This window comes from Oncorhynchus nerka, linkage group LG27, assembly GCF_034236695.1.
Source record: "Oncorhynchus nerka isolate Pitt River linkage group LG27, Oner_Uvic_2.0, whole genome shotgun sequence".
Taxonomy (NCBI): Eukaryota; Metazoa; Chordata; class Actinopteri; order Salmoniformes; family Salmonidae; genus Oncorhynchus; species Oncorhynchus nerka.
Window position 1 is genome coordinate 29,058,762 of NC_088422.1, and position 19,346 is coordinate 29,078,107.

Sequence of the window (19,346 nt, forward strand, 5' to 3'; positions counted from 1 at the left end):
ATCTACGCGCTCTCCTCCTCTCACCTTTTCCCTTCGCTTGTGGACATCAATGCACAACACATCAGCTGTCTGTGACCAGGCGATTAAACCTTTTCAAGCCAAACCTTCATATCATAACCGCTACACACAGCCTACATTGTTGTCAACATATTAGCAAAAGTAACGTCATAGTCAGCATAGCTAATAGAACTAACGCGTTAGTAAACTTACTATAATCATGTAGTACAGTCAGTAAGCAATTAACAGTTACGCCGGTGGGCCCCAGTAGCAATAAATGAGTAAAACCAAAGCTTACCTTGACTTGGAAGAGTTCCAGTGTTGGATAGACATACAGTAGCCAGCTAGCTAACATAGCATGCCTCTCTATTTGAGCCGGGTATTTGAGTAGGCTAACCTAGCTAGCTGCTGTTAGGAGTGTGTATTAGAGGCGAAGTCAGGTGCAGGAGATTAGAGTGTAGTGAACAGGCGCACTTTTTATTCAGGTCACACTGACAGCACAAAATAACATAAAATGTGCCCAAAACACGGAACATAGATAAAAAGTAATGCGTGTAACCATATCCACAATATCAAAATACACGTAACACATACAATCCTACACAAAGTCATGATGAGGAACAGAGGAATAAATACATATGAATTGATTGGGGAATGAAAACCAGGTGTGCAGGGAACAAGACAAAACAAATGGATACATGAAAAATGGAGCGGCGATGGCTAGAAAGCCAGGCGACGTCGACCGCCGAACACCGCCCGAACAGGGAGAGGAGCCGACTTCGGCGGAAGTCGTGACAGCTGCACTAGCTACCTAAGTAAATTAAAGTGAAAGTGACATTTTTTGGGGGAAATATAGCTAGCTCTCTCTCTCTCACTCTCTCTCTCGCTCCTCCATTTTTTTAAAGAACTTAATTTGTTCAAAACTGTTCAACTATTGTCTTTCTCTCTTTGAGTCAACTACTCACCACATTTTATGCACTGCAGTGCTAGCTAGCTGTAGCTTATGCTTTCAGTACAATATTCATTCTCTGATCCTTGATTGGGTGGACAACATGTCAGTTCATGCTGCAAGAGCTCTGATAGGTTGGAGGATGTCCTCAGGAAGTTGTCATAATTACTGTGTAAGTCTATGGAAGCAGGTGAGAACCATGATCCTCTTAGGTTTTGTATTGAAGTCAATGTACCCAGAGGAGGGCGGAAGATAGCTGTTTTCTGGCGACACCATGGTGCTACCCTACAGAGTGATGTTAAAGCTATATTGCAAGACATTGTGGTTTAATAAATTATTTGGTGACATGAGAATATATTTAGTGTAGTTTTATCTAAAAAGGATAACTTTTTTAATGTTTTACCTCCATTGTCCCTACACATTGTAAATTAGATTACACCCAAGAGAATCACATGTTGTGAGGAGAATCAAAGACCTTTTGCATGTCAGTGTTGTGAGTCATAGTGCCTATCTTTTGTTTCAGTGTCGCCCACAATCCTGGACTCTGGCCATCCATCTGACCTGAGTGCCCCAGTGGGCGATGAGCTGACTCTGGAGTGCAAAGTGAAAGGGACACCCACACCCCACCTCAGCTGGCTGAAGAATGGAGTGACCCTGGAGGGCTCAGACACCCAAGAGATAGAGTGAGTCCCTCTCACTTACAATTGCCAGCCTAAGTACAGTTGAAGTCGGAAGTTTACATACACCTAAGCCAACTACATTTCAACTCCGTTTTTCACAATTCCTGACATTTAATCCTAGTAAAAATTCCCTGTTTTAGGTCAGTTAGGATCACCACTTTATTTTAAGAATGTGAAATGTCAGAATAATAGTAGAGAGAATGATTTATTTCAGCTTTTATTTCTTTCATCACATTCCCAGTGGGTCAGAAGTTTACATAGACTCAGTTAGTATTTGGTAGCATTGCCTTTAAATTGTTTAACTTGGGTCAAATGTTTCGGGTACCCTTCCACAAGCTTCCCACAATAAGTTGGGTGAATTTTGTCCCATTCCTCCTGACAGAGCTGGTGTAACTGAATCAGGTTTGTAGGCCTCCTTGCTCGCACACGCTTTTTCAGTTCTGCCCACAAATTGTCCACGGGATTGAGGTCAGGGCTTTGTGATGGCCACTCAAATACCTTGACTTTGTTGTCCTTAATCGATTTGCCACAACTTTGGAAGTATGCTTGGGGTCATTGTCCATTTGGAAGACCCATTTGCGACCAAGCTTTAACTTCATGACTGTTGCCTCGAGATGTTGATTCAAATTATCCACATAATCTTCCTCCCTCATGCTGCCATCTATTTTGTGAAGTGCACCAGTCCCTCCTGCAGCAAAGCACCCTCACAACATGATGCTGCCACCCCCGTGCTTCACGGTTGGGATGGTGTTCTTCGGCTTGCAAGCGTCCTCCTTTTTCCTCCAAACATAACGATGTGCAGTTGCAAACCGTAGTCTGGCTTTTCTATGGTGGTTTTGGAGCAGTGACTTCTTCCTTGCTTAGCAGCCTTTCAGGTTATGTCGATATAGGACTCGTGTTACTGTGGATATAGATACTTTTGTACCTGTTTCCTCCAGCATCTTCACAAGGTCCTTTGCTGTTGTTCTGGGATTGATTTGCACTTTTCACACCAAAGGACGTTCATCTCTAGGAGACAGAATGCGTCTCCTTCCTGAGCGGTATGACGGCTGCGTGGTCCCATGGTGTTTATACGTGCAGACTATTTTTTGTACAGATGAATGTGGTACCTTCAGGCATTTGGAAATGTCTCCCAAGGATGAACCAGACTTGTGGAGGTCTACAATTCTTTTCCTGATGTCTTGGCTGATTTCTTTTGATTTTCCCATAATGTCAAGCAGAGAGGCACTGAGTTTGAAGGTAGGGCTTGATATACATCCACAGGTACACCTCCAATTGACTATGTCAATTAGCCTATCAGAATCTTGAAATTTTAAAGCCATGACATAATTTTCTGGAATTATCCAAGCTGTTTAAAGGCACATTCAACTTAATGTATGTTAACTTCTGACCCCCTGGAATTGTGATGCAGTGAATTAGAAGTGAAATAATCTGTAAACAATTGTTGGAAAAATGCACAAAGTAGGTGTCCTAACTGACTTGCCGAAACTATAGTATGTTTACAAGAAATTTGTGGAGTGGTTGAAAAACCTAAGTGACCTTAAACTTCCGACTTCAACTGTATGTGTATCAGTGTTATTCTCTTAACAGGGTTCGACATACAGGGCTGCCTGCTGGCCCGGGGAGGTTTTGAAAACGCTCAGTCGAGCATCCCCATCAGCGCCCCGCTTGGGCCAGTGAAGGAAATATTGTAATAAGGCTATTTTTAAACTAGGCTATATAACTGATTAAAGACAAACAAGCAGATGAAATCCCTTAGCTGTCTGTTCCTTATGTCAATTATTTATCACCAGTGGTGATTTGATCATGTAAATCTTGGTGGGGCAAGCTCCAACAAAGTATTTTAGATGCATGCCTGCAAGCCACTACACAACACAACACTAAACAATACATTAATTGCACTATAACAGTGACAAATGGTGCCCACAAACTGCTAGGGCCTACTTAAAGCTGTCCCAACAGCAGTCCCAACACCTACACTTGGCTATCAGCGGAGCCTTGTCTGGCAGCGAAACAGTTCATTCAGTATAATTTACTCCCTTTAAAAAAAAACATACAGTACCAGTCAAAAGTTGGGACACACCTACTCATTCAATGGTTTTCTTTATTTGTACTTTAGAGGTTCTACTGCTTCAATATAATTATTCCGTGATTTCATTTCTGATCAGTTTTCATGAGAGATGTAGACACGTTCGTATGTTTCCCGCTGTTTAAATTGAAGGGTGTTGTGGAGTTATTATGAGCAAGACAACATTGAATGTTGGCTTGAACTTTGTTTTCCATGCAAAGCATTTCATTTCAAATGGAAACCTATTTTTGTTCACCTTCTAATTTTTAAAACTTCTTCAGGATTGGTGGGTCCCCTGCGGGACGGTTGAGATAACGTAGGCTAATGCGATTAGCATGAGGTTGTAAGTAACAAGAATATTTGCCAGGACAGTGAAAGAATACCATGCTATTGTTTGAGGAGAGTGCACAGTTTTGAACATGAAAAATGATTAATAAACAAATTAGGCACATTTGGGAAGTCTTGATACACAATTTTGGACAGAAGTACAATGGTTCATTGGATCAGTCTGAAATGTTGCACATACACTGCTGCCATCTAGTGGCCAAAATGATACAAATGGTACAAATAAAATGTTTTTTTTCTTTGTATTATCTTTTACCAGATCTATTGTGTTATATTCTCCTACATTCCTTTCACATTTCCACAAACTTCAAAGTATTTTCCTTTCAAATGGTACCAAGAATATGCATATCCTTGCTTCAGGGTCTGAGCTACAGTTAGATTTGGGTATGTCATTTTGGACAATTTTTTTTTAAAAAGGACGGATCCTTAAGAGTTAAACATGATACAGTAACCCCTCAATAACTCTTCAGCATCTCAAATGGCGAGACTGACTAGTGACCACATGGACAGACTTAATTAGTGAGTTTGTGTCGGGAGCATGATGTCTATTTAGTCAGGCAATGCCCACATTATTCTGACATATTTTAGAATGTTAAAATGCATTATGCTTAGTGGTAATGCAGTATGCTTATTATGCTTAGTGGCTTAGTGGTAGACTATTACAACAGTGAAATATAAAATGTTGGTTCTTGAAAATTACAATTAAGTGCTCAAAAAACGAATTGAAAGACCTTGAATTTGACTTGCCAATGACTGTATTAACCTTGTATAGGCTACTTGCTTAGCTCGCCAATGAAAGAGAAAAATCACCTGCTATTGAAATGATGCTACATCATTTGCTTTCCTGTCAGATGTTGATATGACTGTAGGTATCCTAGTGGTTAGCGCCTTGGGCCAGTAAACGAAAGGTTGCAGACCGTATACCCAAGGCGACAAAGTTAAAAATCTGTTGATGTGACCTTGAGCAGGGTTAATCATTCTAATTTGTTTCAGGGGCTCTGTACTACTATGGCCAACCCTGTAAAACAACACATTTCACTTCACCTATGTGGTTTATGTGATAATAAAATGCTTTATATATATTTTATTTCTTGGAGGGGCCAGTAGCCTTCAGTTGGCACTGGACCTGTGTGACACTGGCAAATTTACCTGAATGTCCAGCCCTGCTTCGTAATCACTGATGTGTGTGTGTTCTGTGTTACAGCATATCCCCTGATGGGAGCACTCTAACCCTGCTAAGGCTCAGGCCTGAGGACTCTGGGACTTACACCTGTCTGGCTGTCAGCCCTGCTGGCCAGGAGAGCAAGATCTTTACCCTCCTTGTACTGGGTCAGTTGTTTTTTATCTACGTGTTAAAGAAAATATTTCCTAACTAAATTAGTACTGAGCTTCCTAGAAACAATCTGGATTCTTGGTAATAATGATGATGTAATTCCGCACAGTGCCCCCCTCTATCTCGGGTGAGACCAGTGCCCCCAGAGAGGTGCAGACCACCCAGGACAGTGTGGTGACCCTGGAGTGCCAGGCAGCAGGTAACCCTCCACCCCAGATCAGCTGGCTCAGGAATGGACGCCCCCTGCTCCTCTCTCCACGTATCCGCCTCCTCTCCGCAGACACTGTACTCAGGTAAGATTCTATACATGGCAAATGTCTAGTTTGGTTGCTCTCTCACAAAACTGCCTTAATGAAGGAATAAACAGGATATTGTTTTAGTAAGTATGCCTGAGTTTCAGGTGAGGTGAAAGTGAATGTGTATGCCCTCTGTGTGTGTAGGATCTCTCCAGTGCAGCTGTCAGATTCTGGGGTCTATACATGTGTGGCACGCAGTCGTGCTGGCCTCGCTGAGCTTAACTTTGATGTACAGGTCCAAGGTACTAACTTATACTCCCCACCTCCTTTTGATGAATACACCACTGAGCTGTAAGTGTTATACCTGTAAACGGATGTCTGTCTGTCTGCCTGCCTGTCTCTGTCTCAGTTCCTCCAGGTGTGGACCATGTGGAGCCTGTAAAGCCGGTCACAGTGGTGCGGGGGTCCCTGGTGACGCTGACCTGTGAGGCGCAGGGTGTCCCCCCTCCCTCCTTGAAATGGCTAAAGGACGGCCAGCCTCTGTCCCTGCATCGCAACCTGCTGCTTGATGGCCAGGAGACGCGGCTGCAGCTGCCTGACGTGGGGCTCTCTGACAGAGGCCTCTACAGCTGTGTGGCCAGCAACCAGGCTGGCAGCAGCACCAAGAGCTTCAACCTCACTGTGTTGGGTGAGCAGGCAGAACAAACATTCTCCATTCACCCAAACAGCACCTACGCACAGATGAAAGGTTGAAGCTCCGCTGAAGAAATAGGAATGTTGTTTAACAATGGTGTAATTTTCTATTCTTGTACAGAGCCTCCAAAGATCTCCATCAGCTCTCCAGAGGAGTTGATGGTGGCCGTGAACACTGCTCTGGAGCTGGAGTGTACTGCAGAGGGCGTCCCCTCTCCTACCCTCAGCTGGCTCAAGGATGGGCGCCCTCTACAGGGAGATAGTGAGATAGTAGAGGAGGACGGACACTTCCTCAGGATTACCAAAGTGCAAGTAAGTCACAAACGTAATGACACAGCATTTAGTTGACATTCAGACCTCACTGCTGTATAATGGTAAACACCAGATCATACCAGTGATATCTCTGTTGTTAGGTGGAGGATGCAGGTCTATACACTTGTCTGGCTAGCAGCCCAGCAGGCGAGGATGGAAGTAACCACTGGGTCCGTGTTCAAGGTGATACATGTGTTTCCTAGCCGTATATTGTCAATCCTGCTAATAGATAGCAAGGTACTTATAAATCAAATCCTGATCCTAATCATCAACGCTTGTTTCCCTGCTCCAGTTCCCCCAACTCTTCTTGGTTCTGATGATGTCAGAACGTTGTCAGTCCCAGCCAAAGGACACCTGACTCTGGAGTGCCAGGCTGACAGTGACCCTCCACCAGACATAGAGTGGTACAAGGACGACGTGAAATTACAGGTCAGACTGGACATCATGGAAACAGGGTGGCAGGAATCACACAATATAGTACAAAACGTTATTGACTCTCTCTTTTTCTGTCTCCCTCTTTCTCCCCTGGTCCCAGCTGGGGGGTCGTATCCAGAGGCTGGCCGGGGGTCAGTACCTGGAGATCCAGGACGTCAGGCCTCAGGACAGTGGCCAGTACAGCTGTGTGGTCACCAACATGGCTGGAAGCACCAACCTCTTCTTCACTGTGGAGATCCTCAGTGAGTTGATAACATGATGAGTTAGGAAGAAGATTGAGATCATGCGTTCAGTGATATGGAATAGATCTGCAGTATAAACCTCAATCAATTATAATGTGTATTTTCATGTCTCTTTCCCCCCAGTGCCACCAGTCATCAGAGAGAGCAGCTCTGTGGTCACTGCACACATCAGTCAGGATGCAGTCTTGCCCTGTGAAGTAGAGGGGGAGGCCTCACCTACAATCCTGTGGAGGAAAGATGGCATCCCTATAAGTCCTGACGACAACAAGTAAGGGCTTCTTACTTTTTGTTCCACTGACTTAGCTAATAGAGGTTATTGGGATACTGTCTTTACACATAAAGCAGAATGTCATCTTCTGTATGACTATAGATGTGTAGATTGTCAGGGGAGCTGACTGATTGTGTGTGTCCTGTGTCCCAGGTACACCACACTGTCTGAAGGCTCTCTGCGTGTAAAGGCTGTTCAGCTGAGTGATGCTGGACGCTACTACTGCACCGTGTCCAATCAGGCCGGATCAGATCACCATGGGATGGACTTACGCGTGTTTGGTAAATAAATACAACAAAGAAAAACAGAATCACACCATAATACAGTAGATTTACCTTTTTACATTAACATTTTGGATCAGACACTCTTATTCAGGTTTTCAGCCACTTGCATTACAGTCAGCACCATACAGTCAGATTGGTTTGTATGCCATACATATGTATTTATTTATGACTTGGGTCCCTGTAGTTGGTCCCTCGATCAACCCTGGTCCCTTCAACGTGACGGTGACCACAGGGGTGAGAGCCGTGCTGAGCTGTGAGGCCACAGGTATACCTGCACCTAAAGTCACCTGGAAGAGGAATGGGACTCCCATAGACCTCAACCAGCAGTCTGGCACATACAGGTACGTGGAGCAGAATGGCCTGTCCTCCTGTGAGTTATAAAAAAATGGACATACATACAAAGGATTCATTTTGAATTATTGTGTGTGACTTTGTTTTGTTTCAAGGTTACTCTCCTCTGGATCTCTGGTCCTTTTCTCTCCATCCAATCAGGATGAGGGATACTTTGAATGCACAGCAGCCAATGAGGTTGGAGAGGAGCGCAGTGTCATTGAGGTTATCCTACAAGGTATTGTTGCTTTTAGGTCCTAATCCAACATTGGTAGAGAGCCATTTAATCTAAGATAAAGACTGAGATTTCTTCTCTCTTTCCCTTTAGCCCCCCCCACCATTGAAGATGACATCACAACAGTCATTGCTGTTAAAATGGCCCCTGTGGTGCTGCCATGCCATGCCCAGGGCCGCCCAGAGCCCAGTGTCAGCTGGACCAAGAGTGGAGCCAAGCTGGGCTCCCGAGGAGGGAGTTATCGGGTCCTGCCCACAGGTAGGTCCAACTGCTGCTCAGAGTGTAACCTGGTACTATGGCCATCAGTGATTCTGTCATGTTAATACTTTGGTCTTCATTGTTGTGTTACTGTACTGTTTGGATCCAGGGGTGCTGGAGATTACAGCTGCTACCCCCAGTCATGCAGGGAGGTACACCTGCTCTGCCCGGAACCCTGCAGGGGTGGCCCACAAACACATCACTCTCACAGTGCAAGGTGGGTCCTCGGGTGGATTGTTGTTAAGGTTATACAGTAATGGTTCATGTTTTTGCTTTGTAACTCTCTGTCTTAATTTTACCATTTAACAATGGTTAGTCTGTATATGATAAACAACGACAATGGATTTGCCCTCTCCGACTCAGAGCCCCCTGAGATCAGGCCCATGACAGAGGAAGTACAAGTAGTGTTGCATCATGGGACGGTTCTGCCCTGCGAGGTGAAAGGTTTCCCTCGACCCTCCATCACCTGGCAACGAGAGGGTGTTCCCATATTAACTGGTGAGAATGTCCTCTTTTAAACACTTGATCAGAAATCAAGCCATTATATAACACATTGGTCAGTTATACTCTGCTGCTTCTGAATAGTGATGTCTTCTTTCTATGGCTCTACAGGTCACAGACTGGCTCTCCTCTCAAATGGAGCTCTGAAGTTCTCTCGGGTCACACTGGGTGATGCGGGCACTTACCAGTGCCTGGCACAGAATGAAGCTGGCACAGCAATGGGAAGGACACGGCTCGTGCTGCAAGGTAACACACTACATCTCTACAGAGCATAGACATTTTGTCTGAAAAGTTTGGAGGCACTTGTTGGTAATTAGTTGAATGCTTGTGGGCCTCAGAGAAATGTAAATAATGTATATCTCAATAGTGAAAGGTTCAACTATGTGTGATGGTGTTGCTCCAGTTCCCCCAGTACTGAGTGTTCCTCGTGTGGAGTACACGGCCGTGCTGGGCCAGCCAGTGAGCCTGGAGTGTGTGGCAGATGGGCAACCCCAGCCGGAGGTGTCCTGGCACAGGGAACGCAGGCCCGTCACAGAGGGGGCACACATACAGCTCTTTGCCAACGGCACCCTGAGGATCGCGGCCTCACAACGTAGTGATGCTGGCCTGTACACCTGCTCTGCAAAAAACCTCGTTGGCAGGGCCAGCCATGACATGAGGCTTGTCATAATGAGTGAGTGGATAGGAACTGAGGGCATGACACAGATTTAACCGTAATTTAACCTGACATTAGGATTAACAGTGAATGGCGTAACTGATTTGAGTCTTTCTTTCTCTTCTAGTCCCGCCTATGATTCCTGCTGGTCAGCCAGAGCTGTCTGTTGTCCAGGGCTTCCAGGCCTTGTTGCCGTGTGCGGCTCAGGGTTTGCCAGAGCCCAGGGTGTCATGGGAGAAGGACGATAACACCGTGCCCAACCTGCCTGGCAAATTTACTGTTCTGCGATCAGGAGAGCTGATCATTGAGAGGGCAGAGGTCAGAGACGTTTCTACTTTACAGTGTATAATCAAGGTGATTTAGGTGAAGATTCTGATCAACTTTTTGTCCCTTGTAGCCAGGTGATGGTGGTGTGTTCACCTGTGTGGCCACCAACACAGCAGGCACAGCGAGACAGGACACCCGCCTGTCCGTCAACATGAGGCCCGCCTTCAAGGAGTTACCTGGTGACGTGACCCTGAACAAAGGCCAAAGTCTAAGCTTGTCTTGCCATGGACAGGGCACCCCTACCCCTGTCATCTCCTGGACCGCTAACAACAGCCCCTATCCAGGTACTCCACTGGCTACATATTCTGTTATGATTGATTTAAGGATTGATATAATGATCTTGATTGCTGCATCTATCTATCTATCTATCTATCTATCTATCTATCTATCTATCTATCTATCTATCTATCTATCTATCTATCTATCTATCTGTCTATCTATCTATCTATCTATCTATCTATTTCTCTCTCTAACTCTATCTAACTCTATCTATCTCAGGTTCCAGTGTGGATGAGGCAGGCAGAAGCTCCTTGGTCATAGAGAATGTGACCATGAGTGATGCGGGAACCTATGTGTGCCTAGCAGAGAACAGTGTGGGCACCATTAGAGCACTCTCATTTGTCCGCATTAGAGGTGAGCACTTTAAAGACATGACCAGAGTTTACACTGTTTATATTTGTATTGTTCTATTTGTTGATAGGAGTACACTGTATGTAAGGGGTGTATCATGTATCCTTAGAACCCCCAGTTCTGAAGGGAGAGGCCCACATCTCTCAGACTGTGGCCCAGGGTGGCACAGCCATGCTGGACTGTCCTGTCCAGGGAAACCCTAGTCCTGTCCTCCGCTGGCTCCGTGACGGCAGTCCCCTTCTCCGTTCCCTTCGCCTGCAACCCCTCCATAATGGCTCCCTGGCCATCTACAGCGTCACGGTAACACATCACGTGTCCCATCTGTTTCCCTCAGAAATATTTTTATCCAGTGTTCTTTGAATTTGAGAGTTCATATCTTGAGTTAAAAAATGTCTGTACAAACAAAAAGAGAGTAGGCTTACACAAGAAATGATGGACAATTTTGAAGTCAGCTTAAGAGTGAGAGGATGGACCACTGACTGCAGTCAATCTGCACTCCATCTGCAATCCTGGGTCATGGAACATTGTGTGACCTACAGTAACTGCAGTGTCCGAGTCTGGCCGTAATCAGATTGGCGTGAGTTCAGTCAGAGGCTAACCGTATTAGCTAGAGAGGGAAGGAGGGAGCTCAGAGGGATGTTCCCAGGCTCTCTCCCTGTTCTGCCGGCTGTAACGTTGTTAACTTTGTTACCTCTATAGCTAATGCTGGAATAGTACACCCTGCAGCTGACACTCTCAAAGACAAATAGTTTTTCTCACAGAGAGCTCTGTGATACTCTGTTGTCATACTGAGTTATTGCCGAACGAGCTAACGGAAAAACCATAAACTTTCCTTTTTAGAAAATGTCAGCTTTTAAATGCGTCAATGAGGGATAGAAGTTCCATAAAAAAAAATCTGAAATATGCATCAGTCTTTTTCAACAGAAAAAAAATGAAAACAGCCAGTGGAACACAATGTTTATTGTAGAGTTGACTGACGCACTCAAAGAAACTCAAACGGGACTTCTTAGGAGGGCAAGACTTTATTCAGCAGCATTCAACAGGACACCATACTTCAGCATGTGGAAACATATTTCTGACCAGTCAGTAAGCTAACACACCCTTTTAGAAACGTTGAAACAGGGCAGGACCTAAAAGACTCATCCCTTGGTCTTCATACCAGATTGTTACTTCACTGAAGGATATAATGCTGACAGGTCATGATGATCAGTTTGGAAGTCAAGATCACCTATTTTCTATTATCTTAGACGTACACAAAGTTGATACAGAGGATTAAACAAAGATGTTTTAAGACATCATCAGCTTGATTTATAAATGTCGTAGTTAATAATTGGCCAATTAATGCAGGTTATTGTTAGCATATGAATATGACAAGTGCAGCTTCTAGTAGAAGCCTACACACTCACACATTCACAATCTTCACACACACACTACACACTCACATTTAGCTGAACCACTGGGGTAATGTCACTACATTCCATGATGTTATTTGGAAGAGTGAAAGGATGAGGGTCCCCACCAGCAATATCAATCCTCATATTTCAGAGGAACAATAATAATGTGCTTGTGTTAAATGTGTTTATGCCATAACATCTATCTGTCGCCATCGGTGTCAGAAAGGAGATGCAGGGGAGTACCAGTGTGTGGCTGAGAGTGAGGCTGGAGTCGCGGAGAGAACTGTCTCTCTCAAAATACAGAGTAAGTGATGTGTGGACCATAAACACAGTCACACCAACCTCCAAATACTGTTGTGAAAATATGAAAAAGGAGTATTCTTAAAATTACACACATTTTTTATTTCATTCTCTAAATGTTGTCTCTCTCTCTCTCTCTCTCTCTCTCTCTCGCCACAGTTAAGGGAGGTTACTCTAATTGGGAGGAGTGGGGCCCATGCAGCACCACCTGTGGACGAGGGGTTCAGGAGCGAATCAGGTTATGCAACAATCCAGAGCCAGTCAATGGGGGGCGATCATGCGACGGTCCCAGTATGGACTCCAGAAGTTGTCAGACTGGACTCTGTCCAGGTACAGCTGATTGAACGGATCTGCTGTCACTCCAAACAGATGCAGCTGAGTTTAACAATGGAATGATATCATGTAAATAAAAAGATTAGTACTATATCCCCCCTCTCAATCTCTCTCTCTCTCTCTCTCTCTCTCTCTCTCTCTCTCTCTCTCTCTCTCTCTCTCTCTCTCTCTCTCTCTCTCTCTCTCTCTCTCTCTCTCTCTCTCTCTCTCACTCTCTCTCTCTCTGTATCTCTCTGTATCTCTCTCTCTCTCTCTGTATCTCTCTCTCTCTCTCTCTGTCTCTCTCTCTCTCTCTCTCCCCCCCCCCCCTCCATCTTTCTCTATGGTTGTTGACTGAAGGGGAGACCCCTCGTAAGGCCAGGGGCAGCCTGATAGGGATGGTGAATGATAGGGAGTTTGGGGTGTCGTTCCTGGAGGTTAACATCACAGAGGACCTAGAGGAGGGAACCAGCACCCTGCAGGCCCACCTGGACAACATCCCCCCTAGTGTGGGTGAGTATGGGAGTGGGAGAGGATTCTGTTTAGAAATACCAATCAAGTCAGTAACTTAATCAAGTTGTGAAGACGTTGTGTATATATCCCTCAGTCACTGTCATTGAGCATGTCTGTACCCTGACCTATCATACTCTTAGAGATGTTTCCATATAAGCTGTGGTCTTACTACTGATGTTTTGCAGGTCCATTGCTGCGGGCGCTCGTGTCTGTGTTTGCTCCCATCTACTGGACCACAGTGCTGCAGACTGGAGCAGCCAGGAACGGCTACTCACTGACCCAGGGCCTGTTCAGACAGGAGTCCCAACTGGAGTTTGACACAGGTCAGTTAAGAACAGATACAGTTACATTCTGCAAAATAACCTGATTTTTTTTACTCTACTTTAAATGTAGTCCTACAACAGTGTTTGTCTCTACTGAACTGAATGTTCCCTTTAAATCTGTACAGGTGTAAGATCTTAATTGGATCACCCTGTTGTTGCAAGAAATGTTCTTAATAGCAGGAAATAAAAACTTGTAGTGTATTGCAAGGTTAAACAGGCTTCTCAAGTTTATAATTTCCACTTTAACCCCCCCCCCCCTAAGGTCGATGTCCGTACCCCCCTGGATATTGAATTAGCATAATAAAAACAATCCCCATAAAAATCGGTCAGTTTAAGATAGATATTGGATGCGTCTCAATCCACTGCGTCTGCCCATGTCGCACTTCAGCATCTGTGGTGACAGAGCTAGAGCGGTGTCTGTCAGCCCATGAGACATCCCGAAGATCGGTCTTCTCACAAAATCGCCTGTAGCGTCTGTTTGGCCCCTCTATGGAAAGATGAGACTCTCACGAGCGTCTTGGGACTCATCTGAAGTCGATACAGCCGATCTTCTGTCTGTAGCGTCCGAACAGTTTGGGCTACACACTAACCCCTCTGTGGAAAGATGAGACTCTCACGAGCGTCTTGGGACTCATCTGAAGTCGATACAGCCGATCTTCTGTCTGTAGCGTCCGAACAGTTTGGGCTACACACTAACCCCTCTGTGGAAAGGTGAGACTCTCACGAACACGTACATGTCTGTTGTTTTGCACAGGACCCACAAGACTGAAGGTCCCCAGTAGCAGTTGAAAAAATGAATGGTAGTATATACGGAGACTGTTTAGTGCCAAAAATAAGGGGTTAAATACACGTAAGAAAGAAATAACAAATGTTTCCTCTCATCTTTCTTATATCGCTGTTTCATGTAGTGAATCTGTTATTCAATGCATTTCTATGGCCAAATAGCAGTAAGGCCAAAAATAATGTTTCATCAAATTACATTTTTTTAAAATATTTTTTTGTGATACTTCGAGGTGTCTTAAAATACCAAATTAAATAGCAAAACGATCCCTGGTATCCCTGATATGACAATCTTAAAACAATTCCATATAGCTTAGTAGAACCCCCCGCCCCAGCTTAGACAGGGCTTAGAAACTTGTCAGATTTAATTTGCTCTAACAATTTTTTTTATCAACACCTAAACAAATGTCCATTTAATTAATAATCATCACAATAATTCACAATACCTCTTGCTGCAGGATTATTTTCCTGAAATTATAAAGTGGTCTAATTAAGATCCTACGCATGTACGTTGTAAGAGAACCAGCAGAGGGCATATTTCTCCTTGACTGCAGTTCATTTTTGTTCACTTGAGAATTCAGATTCCTAGTCCTTTATTGTCCCCAAATTTGTCGCAATAATACACAAGAACAGTGAAACACAACAGCAGCTTCTCACAAAAACATAGTGCCTTCAGAAAGTATTCATACCCCTTGACTTATTCCACATTTAGTTGTTACAGCCTGAATTCAAAATGATTAAATTACTTTTTTCTCTCACCAATCTACACACAATACCCCATAATGACAAAGTGACAACATGTTTTTAGAAATGCATGCAAAGTTATTGAAAATTAAATACAGAAATATCTCATTTCCATAAGTATTCACACCCCCGAGTCAATACTTTGTAGAAGCACCTTTGGAAGTGATTACAGCAGTAAGTCTCTAAGAGCTGTATAGTGCAACATTTGCCCATTATTCTTTAAACAATTCTTCAAGCTCAGTCAAATTGGTTGTTGATCATTGCTGGACAACCATTTTCAGGTCTTGCCATAGATTTTCAAGTAGATTTAAGTCAAAACTGTAACTCGGCCACTCAGGAACATTCACTGTCTTCATGGTAAGCAACTCCAGTGTAGATTTGATCTTGTGTTTTAGGCTATTGTCCTGCTGAAAGGTAATTAATCTCCCAGTGTCTGGTGGAAAGCAGACAGAACCAGGTTTTCCTCTAGGATTTTGCCTCTGCTTAGCTCCATTCCATTTATTTTTTTATCCTGAAAAACTCCCCAGTCCTTAACTATTACAAGCATATCCATAACATGATGCAGCCACCACTATGCTTGAACATATAGAGAGTGGTAATTAGTAATGTGTCATATTGGATTTGCCTCAAACATAACACTTTGTGTTAAGGATAAAAAGTCAATTGCTTTGCCACATTTTTTTCAGTATTACTTTAGTGCCATGTTGCAAACAGGATGCATGTTTTGGAATATTTTTATTCTGTACATGCTTCCTTCTTTTCACTCTGTCAATTAGGTTAGTATTATGGAGTAACTACAATGTTGTTGATCCATCCTCAGTTTTCTCCTATCACAGCTATTAAACTCTGTAACTGGTTTCAACTGGTTTCCTTCCTCTCCGGCAACTGAGTTAGGAAGGACACCTGTATGTTTACAGCAGTGACTGGGTGTATTGATACACCATCCAGAGTGTAATGAATAACTTCACAATGCGTAAAGGGATGTTCAATGTCTGTTTTTATTTTATTTTTACCCATCTACAATAGGTGCCCTTTGAGAGGCATTGGAAAACCCTGGTCTTTATCGTTGAATCTGTGTTTGAAATGCACCGCTCAACTGAGGGACATTACAATTATCTGTATATGTGGGGTACAGAGATGAGGTAATCATTCAACAATAATGTTAAACACTATTATTGCACACAGAGTGAGTCCATGCAACTTATTATGTGACTTGTTAAGGAAAGTTGTACTTCTGAACTTATTAAGTCTTGCCATAACAAAGGGGTTGAATAGTTATTGACTCAAGACATTCAGCTTTTCATTTTTCATTAATTTGTAAACAAAAAAACATTATTTCTCTTTGACCATATGGGGTATTTTTTGTAGGCCAGTGACCCCCCAAAAATCTCAATTGAATCCATTTTAAATTCAGGCTGTAACCTAGCAAAATGTGGGAAAAGTCGCAAGGATCTCCAGGAGGAGGGGGGTGAAGACCACAACCTCATGAACCAGGGCTTCATGTGCACCATCCTCTACAGACGGACAGGTCCTCTGGTTGGGAGACAGATCTATAGGTTTAGTGTGGAGGGTCTGGTGATTGGCAGATTTGACTACAGCAATAATAACTACCGGGTCACTAGCATGCAGGCCATGATCAATGAAACTTCTCTTCCCATTGACCTTTACCATTATGTTGACGTGTCTGGAAGGATTGAACAGTTTGGGAAATTCAGTTTCATGAACTTCATGAACTTACCTGATTCACATCATGAAGCACAGTAAGATATTTAATGCCAACAGACAAGTGATGGAGGTCCAGTATGAGATCCTGAAGTCTAGTACAATATGACAAAAGGGGTCTCATCATTATCTGTGAGATCAGGATCAGTAGAGGCTTGGGGGAGGAGCTATAGGAGGATGGGCTCATTGTAATGGTTTAAATGGAACGGTATCAAACATATGGAAACCACGTTTGACTCTGTTCCATTTATTCCATTTCAGCTCCAATAGCTCATCCCACCAGCCTCCGCTGATCAGGACCGGTGTGGATAACATCACACGCTACTCATACAAGTATGATGCTAATAGTCAGCTTATAGTTACGATCTCAACGGCAACATTAATTGACTGATTCATGTCAACAGTGCCAGACTAATGCCGCTGCGCTATGACTTACAAGACCTCATGACAAGACTCTGAGATATTCAGTACGAAATGGATGAAGATGGCTTCCTTCGCCTGCGGGACAATGTCATGTTTGATTACTGCTCCAACTGACAGTGTCGGAGAGGAGTATTCACTACCGCTATAACGGCCTAGGCAGGACCCGTGACGGCCCGCAGCTTCAGTTCTTCTATGCTGGCCTGACCAAACCTACCAGGGTGACCGACATGTTCAACCACTCCAGCTCTGAGATCACTTCCCTCTACTTTGACCTGCAGGGACACCACCTCATCGACATGGAGCTAAGCAGCAGGGAGGAATACTACGTAGCCTGTGATAACTCTGGCACGCCACTGGCCATCTTCAGTAGCCACGGACACATTGTCAAGGAGATGCTCTACACCACTTACAGAGACAATTACCAAGACTAAAACTCTCTGATCATCGGGTTCCTCGGCGGTCTCTATGACCCGCTAACCAATCTGGTGCACCTGGGGAGGAGGGACTATATATGATGTGGTGGCTGGGAGGTGAACCACTCCCAACCATAACCTGTGGATGGAGCTCAGCATCAACCCCAAGCTTTTCAACCTCTACTCCTTCAACAACAGCTACGCTACAGATATTAGCAGTTGGTTGCAACTGTTTGGGTTTCAGCTCCACAATGTTGTCCCTGGTTATCCCAAGCCGGAGGTGGAGAGCATGGAGCAAACCTACGCAATGATTAGGACTCAAACCAAGACACAAGACTGGGACCCTAGTAAGGTTCTGTTGGGTATCCAGTGTGAGTTGCCAAAACACCTGAAGAACTTAATCACTCTGGACCGGCTGCCTATGAGTAAGGTGAGTGGTCAGCTGTGGGCATGGCATGGCCGGAGGCCCCGCTTCTCTGCCATCTCCTCTATCTTTAGTAAGGACGTCAAGTTTGCCATCAGAGATTATGTCGTCATCTCATCATTGGGGTTGCTAGCGAGGACAGCCTTTGTGTGGCAGCAGTCCTAAACCACAGTCTACCTGTCAGGCCTGCACTTCATGGTGGGCGTTCTGGATACTCACTACTTCATCAAGCCTGACCTGCTGGAGGGGGACCTAGAAGTGGTCGGCCACACCGTAGTGGGTCGCGTTCTGGACAACGGCGCCAACATGACCTTGTCCCAGATGATGACTGTGGTGGGAGCTTCGCTGACATCCAGATGCAAAACAGGACTCACTTCAACATCCACTACGGTGTCACAGAGGAGGAGAAGGAACATGTGCTGGAGGAGGCCCGGCACAGAGCGGTGGAGCAGTCCTGGGTCATACAGCACAGGAGGCTGGAGGAAGGAGAGAAGGGCTCCAGGCTCTGGACACAAAGGGGATGGTTTCCATGTGTTTGATGCCATTCCATTTACTCCGTTACAGCAGCTTCCACTGAACAATGTTGTGATTTGCTCTCATTTCAGTTTATACAGTACATATCTCTCTGTGATCTGTGAAATTGTAGTGACAGCTACTGTCTTTTTTTGTGACGACAAGACTCACTGGCATCTGGGATTTTGCTTCTTCCTGCTTATTTGACATTCTGGTGGTACAATGGAATAGATTGTGTGAGTTTAGACAAATGAAATTGTATATAGCAAGTGCTTAATTCATCTCGTTAATCCGATCAATAGAATTGATCGCTGGAGTTACACAGAGCAACGGGAAAAAGTATTCAAGCTGAACCTATACAGTATAATTTACTTTTTAACAAATTGCTTATTGTAAAATGTGTCATGTATTATCTAGGTGGAGCTCCTTCCATATCATGAAAAGTATTATTTGTATAATGTATTTACTGGACTAGAATGTGGAGCTTGCAGGGCAGACTTTAGTGGCCTACACAAAGTGCTAAATCATTGTGTAAATGCTGCAAATAGCTCATCGTATTGCAATTCACAGGTATTACATTCATTGTACCTTACTTATCCTGATGCCATTACAAGGCTGTCCTTACCAGTCCCTGTTCAGTTAGAGAGACAGTACAATTGGCAGACAGTACAGAAGATAAGTCTCACTGAGTAATCCGAAAGTCATGA

The 19,346-nt window shown here is 44.2% G+C and overlaps 1 protein-coding gene across 1 annotated transcript in view; it reads left to right on the forward strand.

Moving 5' to 3' along the window:
- Window positions 1–19,346, forward strand: part of hmcn2 (hemicentin 2) — a 69,828-nt gene that overhangs the window by 42,358 nt on the left and 8,124 nt on the right. Inside the window, exons 44-69 of the mRNA XM_029637683.2 lie at window positions 1,470–1,629; window positions 5,244–5,368; window positions 5,482–5,665; window positions 5,813–5,910; window positions 6,018–6,296; window positions 6,423–6,613; window positions 6,715–6,796; window positions 6,906–7,042; window positions 7,149–7,290; window positions 7,414–7,558; window positions 7,712–7,839; window positions 8,027–8,183; window positions 8,289–8,410; window positions 8,501–8,665; window positions 8,775–8,882; window positions 9,029–9,163; window positions 9,278–9,412; window positions 9,570–9,839; window positions 9,949–10,139; window positions 10,219–10,432; window positions 10,647–10,781; window positions 10,888–11,078; window positions 12,395–12,476; window positions 12,632–12,802; window positions 13,145–13,297; window positions 13,483–13,620. Coding sequence (XP_029493543.2) covers window positions 1,470–1,629; window positions 5,244–5,368; window positions 5,482–5,665; window positions 5,813–5,910; window positions 6,018–6,296; window positions 6,423–6,613; window positions 6,715–6,796; window positions 6,906–7,042; window positions 7,149–7,290; window positions 7,414–7,558; window positions 7,712–7,839; window positions 8,027–8,183; window positions 8,289–8,410; window positions 8,501–8,665; window positions 8,775–8,882; window positions 9,029–9,163; window positions 9,278–9,412; window positions 9,570–9,839; window positions 9,949–10,139; window positions 10,219–10,432; window positions 10,647–10,781; window positions 10,888–11,078; window positions 12,395–12,476; window positions 12,632–12,802; window positions 13,145–13,297; window positions 13,483–13,620 — 4,038 coding nt within the window. The remainder of the gene's footprint in view (window positions 1–1,469; window positions 1,630–5,243; window positions 5,369–5,481; window positions 5,666–5,812; window positions 5,911–6,017; window positions 6,297–6,422; window positions 6,614–6,714; window positions 6,797–6,905; window positions 7,043–7,148; window positions 7,291–7,413; window positions 7,559–7,711; window positions 7,840–8,026; window positions 8,184–8,288; window positions 8,411–8,500; window positions 8,666–8,774; window positions 8,883–9,028; window positions 9,164–9,277; window positions 9,413–9,569; window positions 9,840–9,948; window positions 10,140–10,218; window positions 10,433–10,646; window positions 10,782–10,887; window positions 11,079–12,394; window positions 12,477–12,631; window positions 12,803–13,144; window positions 13,298–13,482; window positions 13,621–19,346) is intronic.